The 17,534-nt window shown below is 35.1% G+C and overlaps 1 protein-coding gene across 1 annotated transcript in view; it reads left to right on the forward strand.

The window, feature by feature from the left end:
• RIMS2 (regulating synaptic membrane exocytosis 2) overlaps positions 1 to 17,534 on the forward strand; it is a 504,339-nt gene that overhangs the window by 397,886 nt on the left and 88,919 nt on the right. Inside the window, exon 21 of the mRNA XM_086609332.1 lies at positions 13,951 to 14,026. Within this exon, the coding sequence (XP_086465458.1) occupies positions 13,951 to 14,026 (76 nt within the window). The remainder of the gene's footprint in view (positions 1 to 13,950; positions 14,027 to 17,534) is intronic.

Below are 17,534 nucleotides of genomic sequence, written 5' to 3' on the forward strand. Positions count from 1 at the left end.
TCTGTCTCTTCTACTGCTTTTCTCTGTGTTATTTTTTTCATTTTACCTTTCCTATAGATTTTATCACAGCTCGCCTCACATACTTTTCACTCTCTTCCCTCTCAATAGATTTAAATATTGACAAACTGTATGAATTTATGTTTAATTTGCTTATGTAATTTTTATTACCTATAGACTATATACTCTACAAAAAGTAAGTCTTAAAAGGTAACTGATGACGTGCTATACATTAAGACTTTAAAGTGATTCAATTTCTGTCGTATCGGTATTTATTTCCTGTCTCCATTATCTGTAAATTAGCCTATAAGCTTCCAACTAACATAGGAAAACAACCTATAATTTTTTTTTATCTTTGCATTTGAAAACAGCTACAAAAATTATGGAAACTCTGATATAACTAGTTATTATTCACCCTGGGAAGGATATAATTTGAGAACTGACTGATTTTAGTAAGTTAAATTTCATGCACTGGAATACCAAACTTAACTTCATTGAATAAAAACTATTTTGACTAGAAATAGAGTTGTTAGTGATCAAAACCTATTCTCTCATGCTAGAAAGTGTAAAGCTTAAGGTTATGATAACAAGAGAGTAGTCAAAACGTTTAAGGAACTCTAACTTAGCTGTACTGTTCATGGCTCTTCTTTCATATTACGCTTTACTTTCGTTTCATCTTTCATTTTTAGTTTAGTCTGCCATTTTATTCCATTTTCCATGTATTTTCTATTACTGACAGAGAATTAATATCTAGCAAGGCATCCTATCTCTGAAAATGCAGTAGTTGTTCACACTTCCCTGTTTGTTCAGTTGTGGTATATCAGAACAACAACAAAATTTCCCATATTCAAGTTAATTAAATTCATCTATAAAATTTAAATTCTATGATTATTCTGTCAAAGCTCTAATTAATTTTCTATTTCTCTGCTGTTATCTCAATGAAATGGAGAAGCCACTTGGATGCCATTGAGCTTCTAAAATCTGAATCAGTTTTTGGGTACATTGACTGGTCCATTAAACTTTGGTGATATTTTGTCAGACATTTTTGTCTTTTCTCTACTGCGACTAGCTCCTTCAGAACTCAGTTTTACCGTTAGTACTCCTCTTGCCCTAATCCCCAACAGTCAGAGATTATCTTTATGGCGTCTTGCAAATGTTACTTGCTGTGGTTGAATCTCTTTCATTACAAAAATGAAATTAGAGGATTGGGTGGCCAGTTTCCTATTTGTTCATGATAAAAGAAAAGGAAACTTGTGGACCTTTTTATTCAAGAACCTTCCTCTGAGTTATTGAAAGAATCAATGCATTGAATCAAAATATTGAATCAGTCCATTTGTTTCTTGGGGTTGAAAGAAATCAGACCTTAAAACGATATCTAGTGTCTCAGAAAAACACATATTTTCATGACTTATGTTTCTTGAACATATGTGAGAAGACAGTATCTGTGTATTATTAACTTTTTTGGAGTTTGTAATTCACATGCACTTTTGCAAAACACTGTTAATGTTACCAACAGTGTTAAGTAAATAGATTAGACACTGATAAATTTAACCATCTAGCACAGATATGCAAAAGCGTGATGAGCAGTGCAGTTGCAGAAGTTATTATTATTGCCCTTACACTCAGGAGCAATTTGTTTTATGCATGGCAACATGTTTTCAGATGTACATTTGAAATGAATACTCTTCAAAGTTTTGCCTCAATAACAAAATAGCATACATACATATCAGTACAAGACACTTTGGGCAACTGTATGCACAGCTAAAAGCAAGAGTGACATTTCAAAACTATGCCTTTAGAAGGACATGTTTTCCCATTGTTTTAGAATTTGCTTGAAAACGTGTGGAACTAGGATTATCCATTTCCAGGTTTCATTAGGAAATGCTGTCACAGTGTTTACCATGCTACCAAGCATTCAAGAGAATTTAAGGATTAGCTATTGATTTTAGGTTTTATTAGACCAAGAGGTATTGTGAAAGCTCAATGTCTGAATATGTGAATATTGTATTGAAAGAAAAATATTGCCATTCCTGAATATTATAATCTTTGATTGCAAAAATGAAATTTTATTCCCTGAAAAATATCTAGATTATTTTAAATTGAAAAGTCCTATGAGAGTGCATGCAAAGCTTATGCCGTATATTTCAAGCATAAAAGCAAGTTCAGAAAGCTAAAAAGCAATAATATTTTAATATAAATTTTGTTATCTCATAGCAGTACAGCTAGAGAGCATCCTTAACGACTAAAACCTGTTTTCTTTGCGTGAAGAAGCAGCTTTGCAATGCAAATTTCATGTTTTGTTTCTAAAATCGTATTTTGGAAATAATTTAATATGTTTCATGGAATTTAAGTATTGTGAAAACTGTTAGGGAGACATACGTCTGTTCACCTCCCTATGTATTCAGTACAAGCCATGGAAGTAAGCCCCTGTCTGTCCAAAGAACCTTAGTGATGAAGCAGACATGTTTCTTTTTGTCAGTAAGATGGTTCAGACCAACCAGTTACCATTATGCCAACATTGTAGCATTTACTTTACAATTGCGAGTGAAACTTACTATAGTCTTCAAACATACGAGAAACAGAAAACATTCGTCAGACTTGTAAAATTAATCTAGGTCTAGATGTGAGCTGACTCAAGTAACTATACCCAAAAACTCATCACCAAAACTATGGAAAGGCTGATCCATGTCAGTTTAAAGGCAGTCAATCAGTATACATGTAGCAGAAGTAGTACTGGCTAATTAATTCAAGGTTCATCCCAGGACGCGAAAGGATGCAGTAGCGATGCCCCATCATTGCTACTTTCTAAGCAGGCAGATGGAAGCTAGAAGGTGGATTAGTGGGGACAGCTCCATTTCTAAAGAGCCATGAAAGTCAGGGAAATAGATTCCAGCTCTTTTCTGCAACATCTGGAGCAAAACTCTCATGTTAAGAGTGCATGAAGGATTGATTAGAGTTTTTCCTAACTTTGAGAATGAAATTCAAACAGACAAGGGCTTTGAAATATGATTTTTTCTGTTTTATAATTTTTATAGAAAATGATGTTTCTTTGTAATAACATTATTGCTGTTGGCGAAGCCTACAAAAACTAAAAACCCTGTTAAAAATGGGTAGAAGAGCTCGTAGCCCTGGACAGTGGAAGACCAAACAGTAGAAGGGTTTGGCAAATAAACTGTTGGAGAAAGCAAGGGCAAAATATTTGTATGATTGAGAGTGTTTGAGATCAACTGCAGCAGAAGACAAGGAGCATAGTTATTTGGATTTGTTCTTATCTTACAGTACCATGAGAGGTTTTTCAAGCCTGCCAAGAGTGAATCTACTGTGATAAACTTACCTTTTATAGACTGAACATGACACCCCTCTATTTTCGAATTACTGTTATAGTCAGTATTCAGGACTCACTTTCCTTTAAAGAGCAGGCTGGTGCTTTGTTTTGTTTTTGTCTTTCTTATGTTCAAAAGAAATTTCTGCATGGAATTTGTAACATTTTAGCACAAATACGATTAAATGACTTGTGCATCTCTGAAGGGTTCTCTGATATTTAGTTTGACAGGCATGTTTAAAATCTGATGCCTTAGACTGTGACTGAGACATTTGAAGAGTCTAACTCTGTATTTTAGTCAACAGAAAACAAAGGGATAGGTAAACTACAAGTTCAGTTTAAAGGTACTTAACCTGCTAAGAGATGTATCATATTAGATGGTTGGGAGGCTCCTTGTCCTTATTTTTTCTTAGCATTAAAATCCAAAACTAAAGGCCTCAGAATCCAACCTCTAAAATAGCCATGGGTACTCAACCACAAAAATAAAGGCTGATCTTCAGTCCGCTGAAGGACAAATAATAAAAATATCAGATTATATAATTAAAAATGAAAGCATAATTGCGCAAAAGACAGAATAGCATGAAAGATATATTTTTTATCAGTAATGGTTTACTCATTGAATTTGTAATTCCTCTGAGTCTTACATGCAGGTGCATACATCACTGTTTTTTTGTGTTCTTTGGTTACATCTTTGACCATATTTCTGGTTATTGAGATGCTAATGAAGATGTCTTGCATTCTTAGGATGGCCAAAGAACCTTTATTAATAGCTATTTGGTTTTCTGGAAGCAGAGGCATAGTTATCATCAAGTGTTTGTGACTGTGTTTTGAAGTGGATATGTCAGAATGTGAAATATTCTGTGGTTATCCTGTGGAATATACCAGTGGTGGGAACTCTGAGGAACTTGCATGCTTGGCAAACAGGACGTTGGAGAGCTTAACAATAAGACTGTGCTCAGGCTTTCATGAAGACAATGCAGAGTTGATAGCATGGCTGATCTGAATGGATTTTTATGAGTACAGAATGTAAGGGCCCACTGACCCCTCAGATATTTTTCTTTTATATTTGCAGAATCCTATGGCATATTCTTCATATAGGGAGGATGTGCCATAATTCTTTGGAGAAGTGAAGTTTTAGCTAATGTTCATCTTACTGCTTCTTTCTTTCTTCCTTCCTTTTTCCGTGTGGGTGCTCAGTATTTTTCGAAGGCCACCAAAATGTACATACACCTTTGTATGATGCAGCAAGGACAAACATCGCAGAACACCTTGCAAAAATCGCTTCGGAAAAGAATCCACACACCATTAAAAACCCTAATCATTACTTTAATGAACATGCGAAATAGATCTTCCAAGCTTGCTTCAAAAGACGTTTATCCTTTACCAACTACACTAATCTAACCCTCGTGATGAAGACCTAAGCTGACCCTGTCAGTTTATGAACTTGTGATTCTAGAGATTCTTCAACTTTCTAGCCTAGATCACCACACCGTCCTATTCAATTCTTTTACTAAGCAGTGCCATGTATTCTCCAAGTAATCCAAAGTAACATTATTAACATGGTTTAAGCATTGCGATAAAAATTTGTTTAATTGGTGAGAAATGTGCCTGGGGTTTCTGTCTTTGTTTAGTGTGTCAAGTTTGAAGCCAAGAAGAAAAACCCAACAAAACCATCAAGCAATTCTCAAATAGAAAACAGGAATGCAAAGGGATGCTCCCCCACTGGGAAGCTGGCTAACTGAAATTATCTTCGTTCTAGCCTTCCCTTTTAAGGACAGTAATTGACACTTCAGTCTCATTTAAAGAATAATATAAAAACACTTAAACAACCTTTTGTTTTTTCTCTTGTTCCACATTTCTGTAAGTGTCAGCCATATTCTTTTCATTCAGATTGTGACATGGATCACAGACTTCTTGGAAAGGACTTGCTTGCTACAACAATAAGTTTTTTATATTTGCCACACATTGGAAATAAAGCCCTGGAGCGAAGTTCAGCAGCCATTTATATCACAAATCACCTGATGTTTTGCTAGACCCATAGCAGTTAGGCAGTTACATTTTTCACGCTGTAGACAGTCAGAATGACAAAATTCAGAACTAATTTCTGAAGTTCTAATTTCTGAAGCCATCATTTTTTAAGTAATTGTTCAACACTGCCATCAGTATCCATGGCTAGGGAGAAGTCTGTTATCCTGCTTCTTCTGTGGAACTGCTACGCTATTTGGACGTGTACAGACATGGTCATGTTCTGCTCCAAGGGACTTGAGGTCCCTGCTCCATGGGACTTCTTGGTGCAGGGCGAATGAAGCCTGCCAGAATGCTTTGGCCATGGCACATCCATGTTCTCATCAGAACAGCAGAGCTCTTGGAGTTAAGACATTTCCAAGAAAATATAGCTGATCAAGGCCATTTTACATCAGTTTTAGTTCTTTTGAAGTCCACTCTTGTATGAATCACTTAATTAGAATACTTTTCTGTTCATTTTATCTTCCATATACATGTTAGATGATTACACATCTGTTAGATGTATTAGTACCTGTGAGAAAGAATAGATCCTTGTGGGACCAGTGGAACAGGGCTGTTTCTACTATTTTATGAAATGTCAGTGGTCATTATAATAGCAATGTCAACTGTGATGGTGGAAGAAGGTTTTGAGAGGATCCTTCAGCATTTCAATCTCTCTATTCCTATAGTTCATCTCTATATTTCATCAATATGCTTTGATATATCTGTATTCTGGTTAAGCTGAAAACATATTTTCTGTAATGTGCAGAAATGTCTCCGTCATGAAAGCATTGATTTTTTTCTCCAAATTGTTTATTTCTGAAAAACTTTGGTTCTTAAATTGAGATAATTACACCACAGGATACAGTGTATGCTTTTCACTTTGTAAACCAGGGTTATTTCAAGAGATATAGAAAAATATTGACTAATGTGATGATATTGAACAGATCATATAATTAGAAATACAGAAATGACTGGTGACTGTCATTTTATATTATTCAGCTTGAGACATTTAAAAATAATCTCATAGTGATTTATTGGTTTTCAGCCTTTTCAGCATTTTCAAGACTATAGCTTTTTCAGTTTGAGCACCTAATAACTGGGGGAACCAAGAGCATTATTACTTTACTATCAACATTCTGAATTCTTTTAAGAGGTGATGACTAGGCCCATAGCTGCCATGAAGATCTTTGCTGTTGAGAAGTTAGCATTGTTTTATTTGGCCAATGGACAATACCTATATTGTTCAGTTCTGCTGTTTCCCACTCTAGTGATATCTTTCTCAACTCAATCTTTTGTTCCTTCTAGTACTTCTACAGACATCTCTTCACAATACAACTGAAACTTCAATTTGGAGAGTAGGATCCACTGTGCTGACCTTTCTTGTAAAAATCTAAAGAACTTATTCATTGTAGAGATTTGTAATAAATGTCACAGCACTTCAATTACATTTTCAAAATTCAAGAATCTAATAGAATTTCATGCTTGTTAATACTATGGTATTCTTTTCTGTAAGTCAATTTGGATATATTTTTCTATATACTTTTTGAAAATGGAGCAAGAACAAGTGAAAGTTGGACAGGTTTCAAGTTTCTCTTATTTTGACAGTTTTTAAAGACTCATGGTTGAAAGACATCCACACATATGGACGAATGGACTTCTAGGCATCTTAAAAAATGAATTATCCTATATAGTATTAGATTTCTGTATTAAGATGATCTTTCTGGCAAAGTAAAGATTTCTTTTCACCGTGCATATGAAATAAGTTCGAAATGTCATCATTCTGTCGGAGCTCAAACTCAAGGGTATTTTAATGACTCTTACTTCACTTTCATCCATTTTGTATTATGTCAAATCTACTATCAAATTGCTTTCTGATTTAGAAAGTAACAAGGAAGTAGAAGACGTTGTATTTGTAGCTTTTATATTGATGGCAGCAATTTAAAGAAAAAAAAAAAAAGAAAGCTTGAAAAGCAAACACAACTATCTCTTCCTTTCTGCTGTTCTCCTAGCAGTATCCACAACCCACATAGATAATACAGGCTAGGCAACCTAAAGGCCAAAGAAGAATGCAAAAGGGCTTATGTATAAACTGTGTACAATATGGGGCAGGAAAGGTTCGGGAATGGAAGAGGTTTCAAGAACACATTTGGTATCCACCGATTTCCGAAAGTGTAGGCTTATGACTTGCCATATCTGTTAGCCATTAATTTGCCTAACAGTTCCACTAGGAGTTGCCAGCAGAAGAACAACCTTGATCTCACATAGGATGGGATGCCAGATCCTATCAATATGTGGCACACTATTTATGTTTTCTGCAGGAGCACATTTTTCTGTCTTACACTTCTGCCTTGCCCCAGTGTGACTTCTCTTTAAGTATGACTTCTCTTTAAGTATGACTTCATCCTCTGCTTTGATACCCATCCACAAAATAGTATTTCCTTAAAATATAACAGCTCAGTTTCCCTCTTCAGTCTGTGTACTATAAAGTAGATTTTAATTTTATAAGCAACCCTCAATAACCAATAATTCTGAAAAAATATTGAATTCTAATAATACGTGCTATTTTTGGTTTGTAGCTTGAGGGTTGTTGCTCCATATCCATGGGATTGTTTTAATTGACTTTAATAACATTTTGGCTTCCAGTAAAAAAAAAGAAACAGAGAGTCTGTTTAAAAGTTAATGTATTTCTAATTAAAGTAAATTTCATTTGACTTAAAATTATTTCACATTAATTACCAAACTTGGATTTCAGAGTGCAGTATTTATGGGCTGCCAAACTATTTGATAGGGATCCAATGTATTTTCATTTCTTTGTGACAGAGGAATGCCCTGAGCCACTTACAACCTTTGATATGCATTCAGAATATTTGCTGGCATCAGTTAGCTGGATTTATGTGCATGAACTGAGTTCTGAGTATTGCTGTTAGTGTCTTTTGTTCTTCATCATTTTTTGACTCTAAGACAAGCTACAGTAATATAATTATTAAACCTTTTAACCTGTAGATGCTATGAGAATTGATTAAACCAACGAAGATTTAAAGTAATTATTGAAGACTATTCTGACATGTTCAATTTTTGTGCCTGAACCGTTAGACTGCATATTGTGTGTACACTGCATAAAACATAGAGCATAAGCAAATTTTTTACTTTTATTTTTGTATCATCCTATTCAAGAAAACTGTAAAGTAACTATGTGTGGCACCTGCCTTGCTGCCTTTTGCATTGAGTATGTGAATGATTCTGGAAGTGCACAGAATACCCATGGGTTCCCTCCAGTAAGTCTTCAATAAGAGTGCACAAATGTATACACTAGCATGAAGCGAATAGGCCTTAGGACGTAGAGCACCATACTTGGTTGGTTGACTAAATTCATCAATTTAAATTAATTTGATGGATTTTATTCATTTTTCCTTTTTAATGCATGATTTATATTACTTTTATTATTATTTCTGCATTTTCTCTCTCCTCCTCTTTTTGTTTTACATATTGCTTTCATTTGTTCATAGAAGAAAAGAAAGCAGATCCAGAGAATGGGGATACAGGTAGGGTGACTTATTCAAAATATTTTCATGTGTTTGCCCTTAAGTTCTTTATCTATTATGTTTAAGCAAATGTGTGCCATAGAGTTGGATCACAGTTTTGATGTATTTTGGGGATTTCAAATTAGACACTAGGAAATGGGCTTTCCCAAATGTTTTTCCTTTGATTTTTTAAGGGAGTCATATTAGGGTGAGAAATGGGAAGAAAGACATCAAAATCAGATCTCATACACCTTGAGGCTTCTGTTCTGTCTTCTCCGCTCTAGGCACAGGGTATGTTTACGTGCACACTGCCTTTTTCCTCTCTGTTACTGGTTTCTGTCTTCCAGTATCTCAGTGTTTCTGTAGTCTCCTCGTCACTAGTTTTCCCCCATGCCTGAGCTACTCTGGCTCTAAAATTTTTTATCTCTCTTGTCTATGCCTGTCCAAAACTAAATCTGTCCTAATATTTTAAGAGAAATTCCACTCTACTTCCATACTCCAAATTTCCCTTTTACTCCATGCCCCAGAAGTCCCACTGTACAGCAAACTCTTTTCTCCAAACACATTACCATCACCAACATCTATAGTAGCTAGGATAGTTTAGTACTTCCCACTGGAAAAGGCAATGAAAAAAGAATGAAAGATCACAGCTCCCAGCTGCTTTTTTTTTTTTTTTTTTTTTTTTTTTTTTTTTAAACAGGAAGGTTTGCTTTAGGTTAAGCTTGGTGATGAGGTCATTTTGTTGTCCCTTTTGTCTCTGGTGTGGACCACAGGCTATCAGCTGAAGAGTCTTACTCTAGAGAGTAACCAATATTTGACTTGAAGAGCAAATAACAGTCTTTAGCTCCAGGATGAATTGAATAATTGCTTATCTCTTTGTAAAAATGTGACTCTCTAAGCAGTTGAGGTCAGGAAAAGTTAGGTAGTAACCACATCACTGGTTACAGCCCCTTAAAATTTTTAGCATGAAACAAACATTTCTTTTTCAGTTGTGAGGAAAGCTAAAATTGTGAAGTAGCTGAATCTTATCTTATTTCAAGTTAAAACATGAAAATAATGGTTTGCATTAGAAGATGGAGCAGTGATTCTAGTGCTTACCCTGAGTTCCGTTGTAAGAATTATACAGCCGCCACCTACACCATTGTAGGAATTATGCAGATGCCACCTCAACAGGGCTTGTCCCTATGTTCTGCTTTAATAAAAGAGTCAGAGTTCCTTCTTCTACTATACATAATATGCAATAGTAGTTACAGCTCAAGCTGGGTGCCTCCGAAGAGGGACCTCGCCTGTCACTTGTTACTGGGTCTTACAGTATCTGTAGGTCACTTGATTTCCTGATGGCACTTCTGCTGATCCAATCCTTTTCCCAGCATCTAGGATCTTCTCTTCTGATTTGCTCCCGCAGCCTCCAGGCACCCTTTTTGTCTGTGTCTTGAGAAATTTCCTTATCTTTTGTTACAGAATATCCTGTAAAGTTTTACTTATACTTCCTTATGTACCAGTTACATTTTCATAGATAAAAACAAAGGTTAAAGTACAATTCATGTGGCCTAAGGCTTAATTTAGTCACTAGTGCTAAGCTCTGGCACAAATTAGTCTCTTACTGCAGTCCTTGTGAATCCGAGGGCAGATTTCTGGGTTGCTGTGCACAGTACTTGAGAGCCTTGCTCTAGCATTCCAGGACTGTTTACACTGTAGTTGTGCTGCTTTCCCTCAGCCCACTCGCCTCTAAAAATATGGAGGATTGCTGGTATTGGATCAGCAACTGGCTCTATGTCAGCCAGGAATTTCCTTGTGCTGATGAAAACGCCTTCAGGCCATGGGGTTTTTAACATTAGAGATATGTTCAAAATAAGCAAAACTCTGAGATGTTGCCTACAATGTAACGATCCCAGTTGTGTTTGGTGAGCAACACCAGGCTGTGTTCTTCCATCAATCTGTCTTAATTTTTTATGTTGCTATGGCTGAAGTTTGAGTGTCTCGTTGGATATTTCTGTTGCAGGCGCAGCCACTGTCTAGAAGCAAAATTCTGGAAGGAAGTTAAGGCAAAAATGTACAAATGAACTCACTTTTTCTTGGCCAAAATTTGGTTGCATACACTTTGGTATATCGTGGCAGTACATGAAAGTACATCAGAAGCAGCTTTAATTTTTCTAGTGTCAGACTCTATAGTCCTGAAAATGTGTTGTGCTGGGCTCTATCTAAAGACCTGAATAACACAAGGCTCAGTCAACCTTATGCTACCCGTGTGAAAGCTTATGCTCCTGCATTTTCACCGCTATTGATAACTGATAGCTAGATTCGAGTTAGTTCTGATTTGTCTACGCACACTCCGTATACACTTCCTGATTACGGTGGAGTCCTTAGTATAGGACTGACATTCAACCTTGGTTACCAAAATGATGTTAGGAGCTGAAGCTTCCTAATGCACCTGGACAGTTACTGAACTCTCTGGAAGTACTTTCTGCTCCTGCAAAATCCCCACACGTAGGTTTCAGCTAAGTATAGATTTGCCAGCAGAAGTGAAGGTTATGATAGCCCTGCATTTCTACTACTTAGTGCAACATGTGTGCACACTGGACCACATGAATGTGACATGACACTCTCTCAACCTTCCCTACTCCCATCCAGATCACGGCTGCATCTGGCTTAAGTTACACTGAGATTAGCCTGCGGCACCCAGTAACCCTGCACACTCTTTCTGCATGTCAGTTCCATGCACAGTAGAACCAAAGCTGATCTTCTGCTTTATGAACTTTCCACTGCCCTCAGGATTCCCTCTTTTTGCATGTAGCTGAATTCACTCACTTGTTAAAGGCAGTTTCAAATATATGTAGCAAGTTAGATTTTCTTTTAATAGCATTTTATGGAAATTGATTTCTTTTTTCCTAAATTTTGTTTATGTCTTGGAACTAAAATGAGTCTCCAATTTTGCTTATTTTGCTACAGAGGACTCACACCAGGGGCTTATGTGTTACACTCCCTTTTTCAACGGCATATTTCAGAGTGCTTGGTTTTGCAGATCATCGGCAATTGGATTTGTGGAAACCTAACTTTCATTTTGCCAGCTGATCATAGATAAGAATAATTTCACAAATAATGGTGAAATTTCTAATTTATTCTCAAGAGATGTTATTTCATCACTTCTTGTAATTTCCTGAAATTTAGCAGAATGCCTAGGGTCAAAGAAGATATGTGATGATTTCATAAGAAAAATAGACAAAATTTCCCTTTTGGTGAAAAAGATCTCTGTTACGTTACTGAAGAATGACAAGTGGATTTGCAGAATGTTATAATTTCAGGAAAAGAAGATTTCTTTCTTTGAGCAAGAGTTAAAATATTTTACTTCAAAACCGCTTACGTGTTACTTCTGTCATTGAAACAAGAAAAATATAATTTTCCAGTTTAAATTCTTTGTTTTCAAAAGAAAAAAATATATCTTTAGAGCTTTTAAAACTAGATCCTTAAGAGCGTCACTGCATGTTAATGATAAATTGGCAAATATTGCTGTGGGGCCTATAATGATTGAGGAAAATTGTGATAGGAAAAACCAGCTGTATTTTATTTTAGGAATTTTAATTTGCTGCTGTCTTTTTCATTTTGTTTCTCCACATAAAGCACCGTTTCCTGTTTTTCATTCATTTTTCTTGATTTTAATTTCTTTTTAAATTTTGACGGAGTCTTTTCATTCATGTTGTTTGTTGGGAGTAAAAATGGAGAGTTTGAATACAAAAATCAGAAGCCAGCAGATTTATAGATGACAGTACAGTTATGCCTTATTGCATTCCCTCTTCCTTTCATCCCCTTCCTTCCAGATTTCCTACAAAATGCCACAGCATATAGCTGGCAGGTCTCAGAGCATGAGCTACTACCATTACTGTTGTCAAGAAAGAAAATGCAAAGCTCAGAGACTCTGTACTGCAGAGACCCTGTACAAAGCCTCACTTTGCTATTAGCTTACAACTTAGAACTGAGGTTTAGAGTTTAAATCAGGTTTATATTCTACACTGAAATCTAATATTCCCACCTCAGTTCCATAAACTAAGTCCAGATTGTTTAATATATATACTGTACAGAAACTTCAATTTATGACTAGTAGGATTCTGAAATTTTAATCCTAGATAACTTTGTGTTGAAATTATGGGAAGTTTAAGACGAATGTCAGTCAAAATGAAAACTTTATAGCATTCAGTGGATAATGAATTACTATTGATTTATACAATGTTAAAGTGGAAGAGAATTAAACCTGTGTGTATGTAACAGATAACTATATTTTGTTTGAAAATCTATTTTTTTAATTCTTTACGGTTGTCTTCCTCTCGTTTTTCTATTTCTTACTCTTCCATCTCAGCTTTGGCTTTTAACTTCTTTATTATTCCACATAGTAAAAATTGTGGTGTTAGAGTACCAGTTGGTTGAAACCAGCTGCTGCCCGAGTCATATAGTAAGAACTCATCCCTAACTGAGACTAATCATGTATTTGGTCCAAGAAGAGTGAATACTGAGATCGTTCTTGAAGTTGTATGTCATTACAATATGATACGGTGATGCCACTGGGTGGCTCTTTAACATTCCTTTAGATGTCTTTAAATTGTTTTGAGCGTACTGGGAATATGCTCAAGTGGTAAACAGAAGGTCTGCTAGCCCATGGTTGTTGATTAGTAATTTGGTATATCATGCTAGAACAAATGCAGAACCAGTATCTCCACCCAAAATAAGCAGGTTGTCTTTGCATTCCTTTTTTATTTAAATGAAAGATTCAGTTTGTCTTGAATATCTTTGAAATAGTAAATTCTATTCTGTGGAAGCATTGTGTTCCATTTACATTCATTTCTTCCACAAAGTTTGTTTCATTTGAATTGTGTAGATGATACAAGACTTATTAAGATTCTGCCGAAATACTTATTTATCTACTATTTTCCTCCTCTTAACAATTTTTGGTTTTTGTAAAATTGTAATTCAGAAACTAAAATTATATACTCTGTAATTTAACTAAATCAGATTTCATCTCTTTCTGTTAAAACTTCCATGAGCATAGCTTTAAACTTGGAATTGAGGACTGCTTGTGTATTTATTTTCTTTTTTTTTTTTTTAACTTAACAGGTGCAATGGATGTAGAAGAGAGGGATCGCCAAATGAAAATGAGCAAGTACAAACAGGTAGCAGGATCAGATTCCAGGCTGGAACAAGATTATCATTCTAAGGCAAGGGAGTTTTGTTTTGAAAAGCAACAAAATATGCTAAACTGAAATATCCAATATCATTTTAGAAAGTAATAGATGAGTGAAAGGTTGTTTCTTCAGTAAAAGTTTCTGTGTGTCTATAATAAAATTATTGGAAACATGCAGCAAAACCCTTAACACAGACTGTTCTTGACTATTAAAATTTAAGAAGGATATGTTAAAGCAAATAAAAGTGACAGTGTAATTATCCGATGGAATGAACAAGAGGGCCATGATTTAAAAACTCAAAGAGAAGGAAAAAAAGAGGTCTATTGAGTGGCAGATGGAATGAGAGCTGTTGAAACCTGTTCGTGGCTTTCATATAGTTGAACACAGGATTATCTTGAGCTATTGAAAACTGGAAGATGTTATGTTACTTATTTTAATAGTGGCAGTTTAGCTCTTGAGAAAGTATTTTATACATTAACAAAAGCTTCCACTCCAGCTGTGGCAATTTGCCAAAAATCTGAATCATTACATCGTAGTATAGCCTCAAATATACTATCCAAAATTTCCTGCTATCTGGAACAGGGTCATATCTTATACAGTGTGTTAATTAAAATAATCAAGATATTTTCAATTTAAACTTCTATTATACAAAAATAATTTAGTGTCCTCTAAAAGACTTCATTAATTGAGGTCAGATTGTAAGTGGAAAACACGAGACTTCTGACCTATAAAAGCTGGCTGAGGAAGAGAAGTCTGTTTTAGACTTTTATTTCCAGGATATAGTTCCTTTCTCCAAGGACTGGCAAAGTTACTGTAAATTGAGCCATTTAATATTCAAAGACAAAGAAATAATCAAATTTATTAAGTATTATTAGTTTTGCAGATAATGTAGACTAGTATACTTGATATAATTTCTAGCATGTATGTTTCAATGTGGGAAAATAGAGGATGCCCATGACAAAATGGAAAACTCTATTAATGAAAGTAATTAAAATTGACAAAACAAAAAGAAAACCCTGAAAATGGCTTAAAATATTTAAAAACTCTGTAGATGTGCTGCATGATTATTTGGGTATTTTACAAATGTAGTTTTTACTGCAGAAGGCATAGGAATTTTTATTGACATGTGGGAGAGACTTGGTATACTGTCATGTTTAGATGCTTCTTTTATGTTGACGCTTATGGCAAAATTATTTTCATGTGTGTCTATATTGTTGGCTTTGAAAGGTGTTACCTTTTGGAGATGAGCATAATACTGTGCGCAGACATTCTCGTAAGTGTTATGATTGTATGTACCACAAAAAAATGACTTCATGTATTGTATGTATATCTAGACTTATTCTGCTAATTTTCCTGCTCCCTCAATGCTTGACAGAAGTTTGAGTCAGAATTAGGACTGGTATGGAGTAAAGAGAATAAATGAGCTCTCATGTGATGGAGCAGGATAGCATATAATTACCTAAAGAAACATTTCCTACCCTTGTTTTTCCATTTCACCTACATCATATTATTGGGCCTCACTCTACATCTTTTATCTTTTTTATTAAAATTTTACCTTCAGTTTTATTGGAATGTATTAAAGAGGAAAATGACAAATGGAATTATTTTATGAATATGGTGATTTATTTATTGCACACATCAAACAAATTGTCTCCAGAAATAAACAGTTAATTTACTCTTCTGCCAAAGTGTAGTTTCAGTATTTGAAAATGAGTTATTTATTCCATCAATGAACTTGTGGAACTAGACACTGAATATTCACATATACGTATTAGTTTGAAATGCATTCTCTAAATTGTGTAGTTTTAAAGCCATATGAGAACCATAACTCTCATAAGCCATATGAGAGCTCTGTCTTCACTTTTCTACTATCACTGCTTCAGTTCTCCTTAATTAAGTGCTTATATTATCTAGAGACAGAAAATGAGTAAGTACAATTTATCTGCCTGGTTTCTACAAAAATTCTTCTGGAATCATGAACTGAAACATGCACGTGGAATGCTGACTGAAATCTCATACTCTGTATACTATACAGTGACTTTGATTTTTTAAATGTATCAAGTGGCACAAGCAAGCAGTGAAGCGTGCCATGCCTGAGAAAAATGTCATTAAGTAAGCATTTAAGTGACATTCAGGAAAGCTAGCACATGGAATCTTCTTTTACCTTTCTCTTCTATTTCTTTCTTTAAATGGAAGTCAACAGCAACTGTATGTCCTTCACAACTACACTGAGTTAAGAAAATAATCCTTCATTGCTGAGAAAGCAAAAGCTAAACCAGTAGAAGTTATATTAAATATTAAAATAGGCATCCTGTATTATACCTTTCTAGTTTTGTTCTACCTCTGAAAGACAGTACTAGAGGCTTTAGAAGCACTTCCAAGGTGTGTAGTTACAAATTAAGAAGTTCATGGGAAAAGTTTACTTCCAGACATCTATATTCTTAGAAGCTGCCGAAATATGAAATTGATTTTTCCTTATATTTTTCACATGAATGATAAAACCGTAGACTGTATTTTTATTATTCATATACATGCCTCAGTATTTTTTGAAAACCAGGTATTCTGCTTCCATAATATTTTGTATACATGAGTTTGGCAGGTAATATATCATGTAAAGGAGTTATTTCCTTAAATGCAGAAGTTGCTTAAATACGGTTTCATCACAGACATAAGGAAAGCAAGCAATATATTTGATTTTCATATAAACATATTTACAACTAAGGAAACGTGAGAGGAAAACCAATGTGGGTATTAAGGATTAAGTAAAAATATTTCTGATATTGGAACAACTATTTATTTCTGAATATTGAGTGCTAGTAGACTTGTATAGGATATATATATCCTATATATACGATAAATAGGATATATATATAAGTAGGATATATTTTTTATATATATAAAATATATATTTTTATAATAGATATAGTTAAATATATATTTTTATATATAAAAAACTAGGATATATACTAAAGTCTGAATTGCAGTGCAGGTAGAAGCTGACATGCAGGAAAACCTGAGTTCTGGTAATACAGAAAAAAAGCACAGTAGCACAAGACTGTTCCACCATAGTCAAAAATAGCCATTTAGCATAATGTGGCCCTGCAACACTAGCCTAATTTCTGTAATTCTCGTCGAGAGTCTTTCGAGGACTAGTTTATTGTTTTGCATAAAAACCAAGCTTCCCAAATCTTAGTGTTCAAGCAAGATTCAGGGTGAAGAGGGAAGGGCCAAGATGGGAGCCCGCAGAAGCTGAGCGAGCAGCATGCTAGATTCGCTTTGTTCACGTTTGGTTGAACTGGCTTTTAAAGTCAATTCCCAACCTGCCTCTCAAAACCTCTCTGAACCTCTCCGCCTTGCTGCTTGCTTGATGCTGCTGCTGTTAGCTCTCTTGGCAAACAAATTGATAGTGCTGTGCTTGGTCAGTAACTCCTTCTCCTGGCCATTCTCACCACTGCTCAGATTCAGGAATCCCTGCTGACAAACAAAGGATAAAAGGAACGAGGAATCGGGCCATTC

Source organism: Tauraco erythrolophus, chromosome 3 (genome assembly GCF_009769465.1).
Source record: "Tauraco erythrolophus isolate bTauEry1 chromosome 3, bTauEry1.pri, whole genome shotgun sequence".
Lineage (NCBI taxonomy): Eukaryota > Metazoa > Chordata > Aves > Musophagiformes > Musophagidae > Tauraco > Tauraco erythrolophus.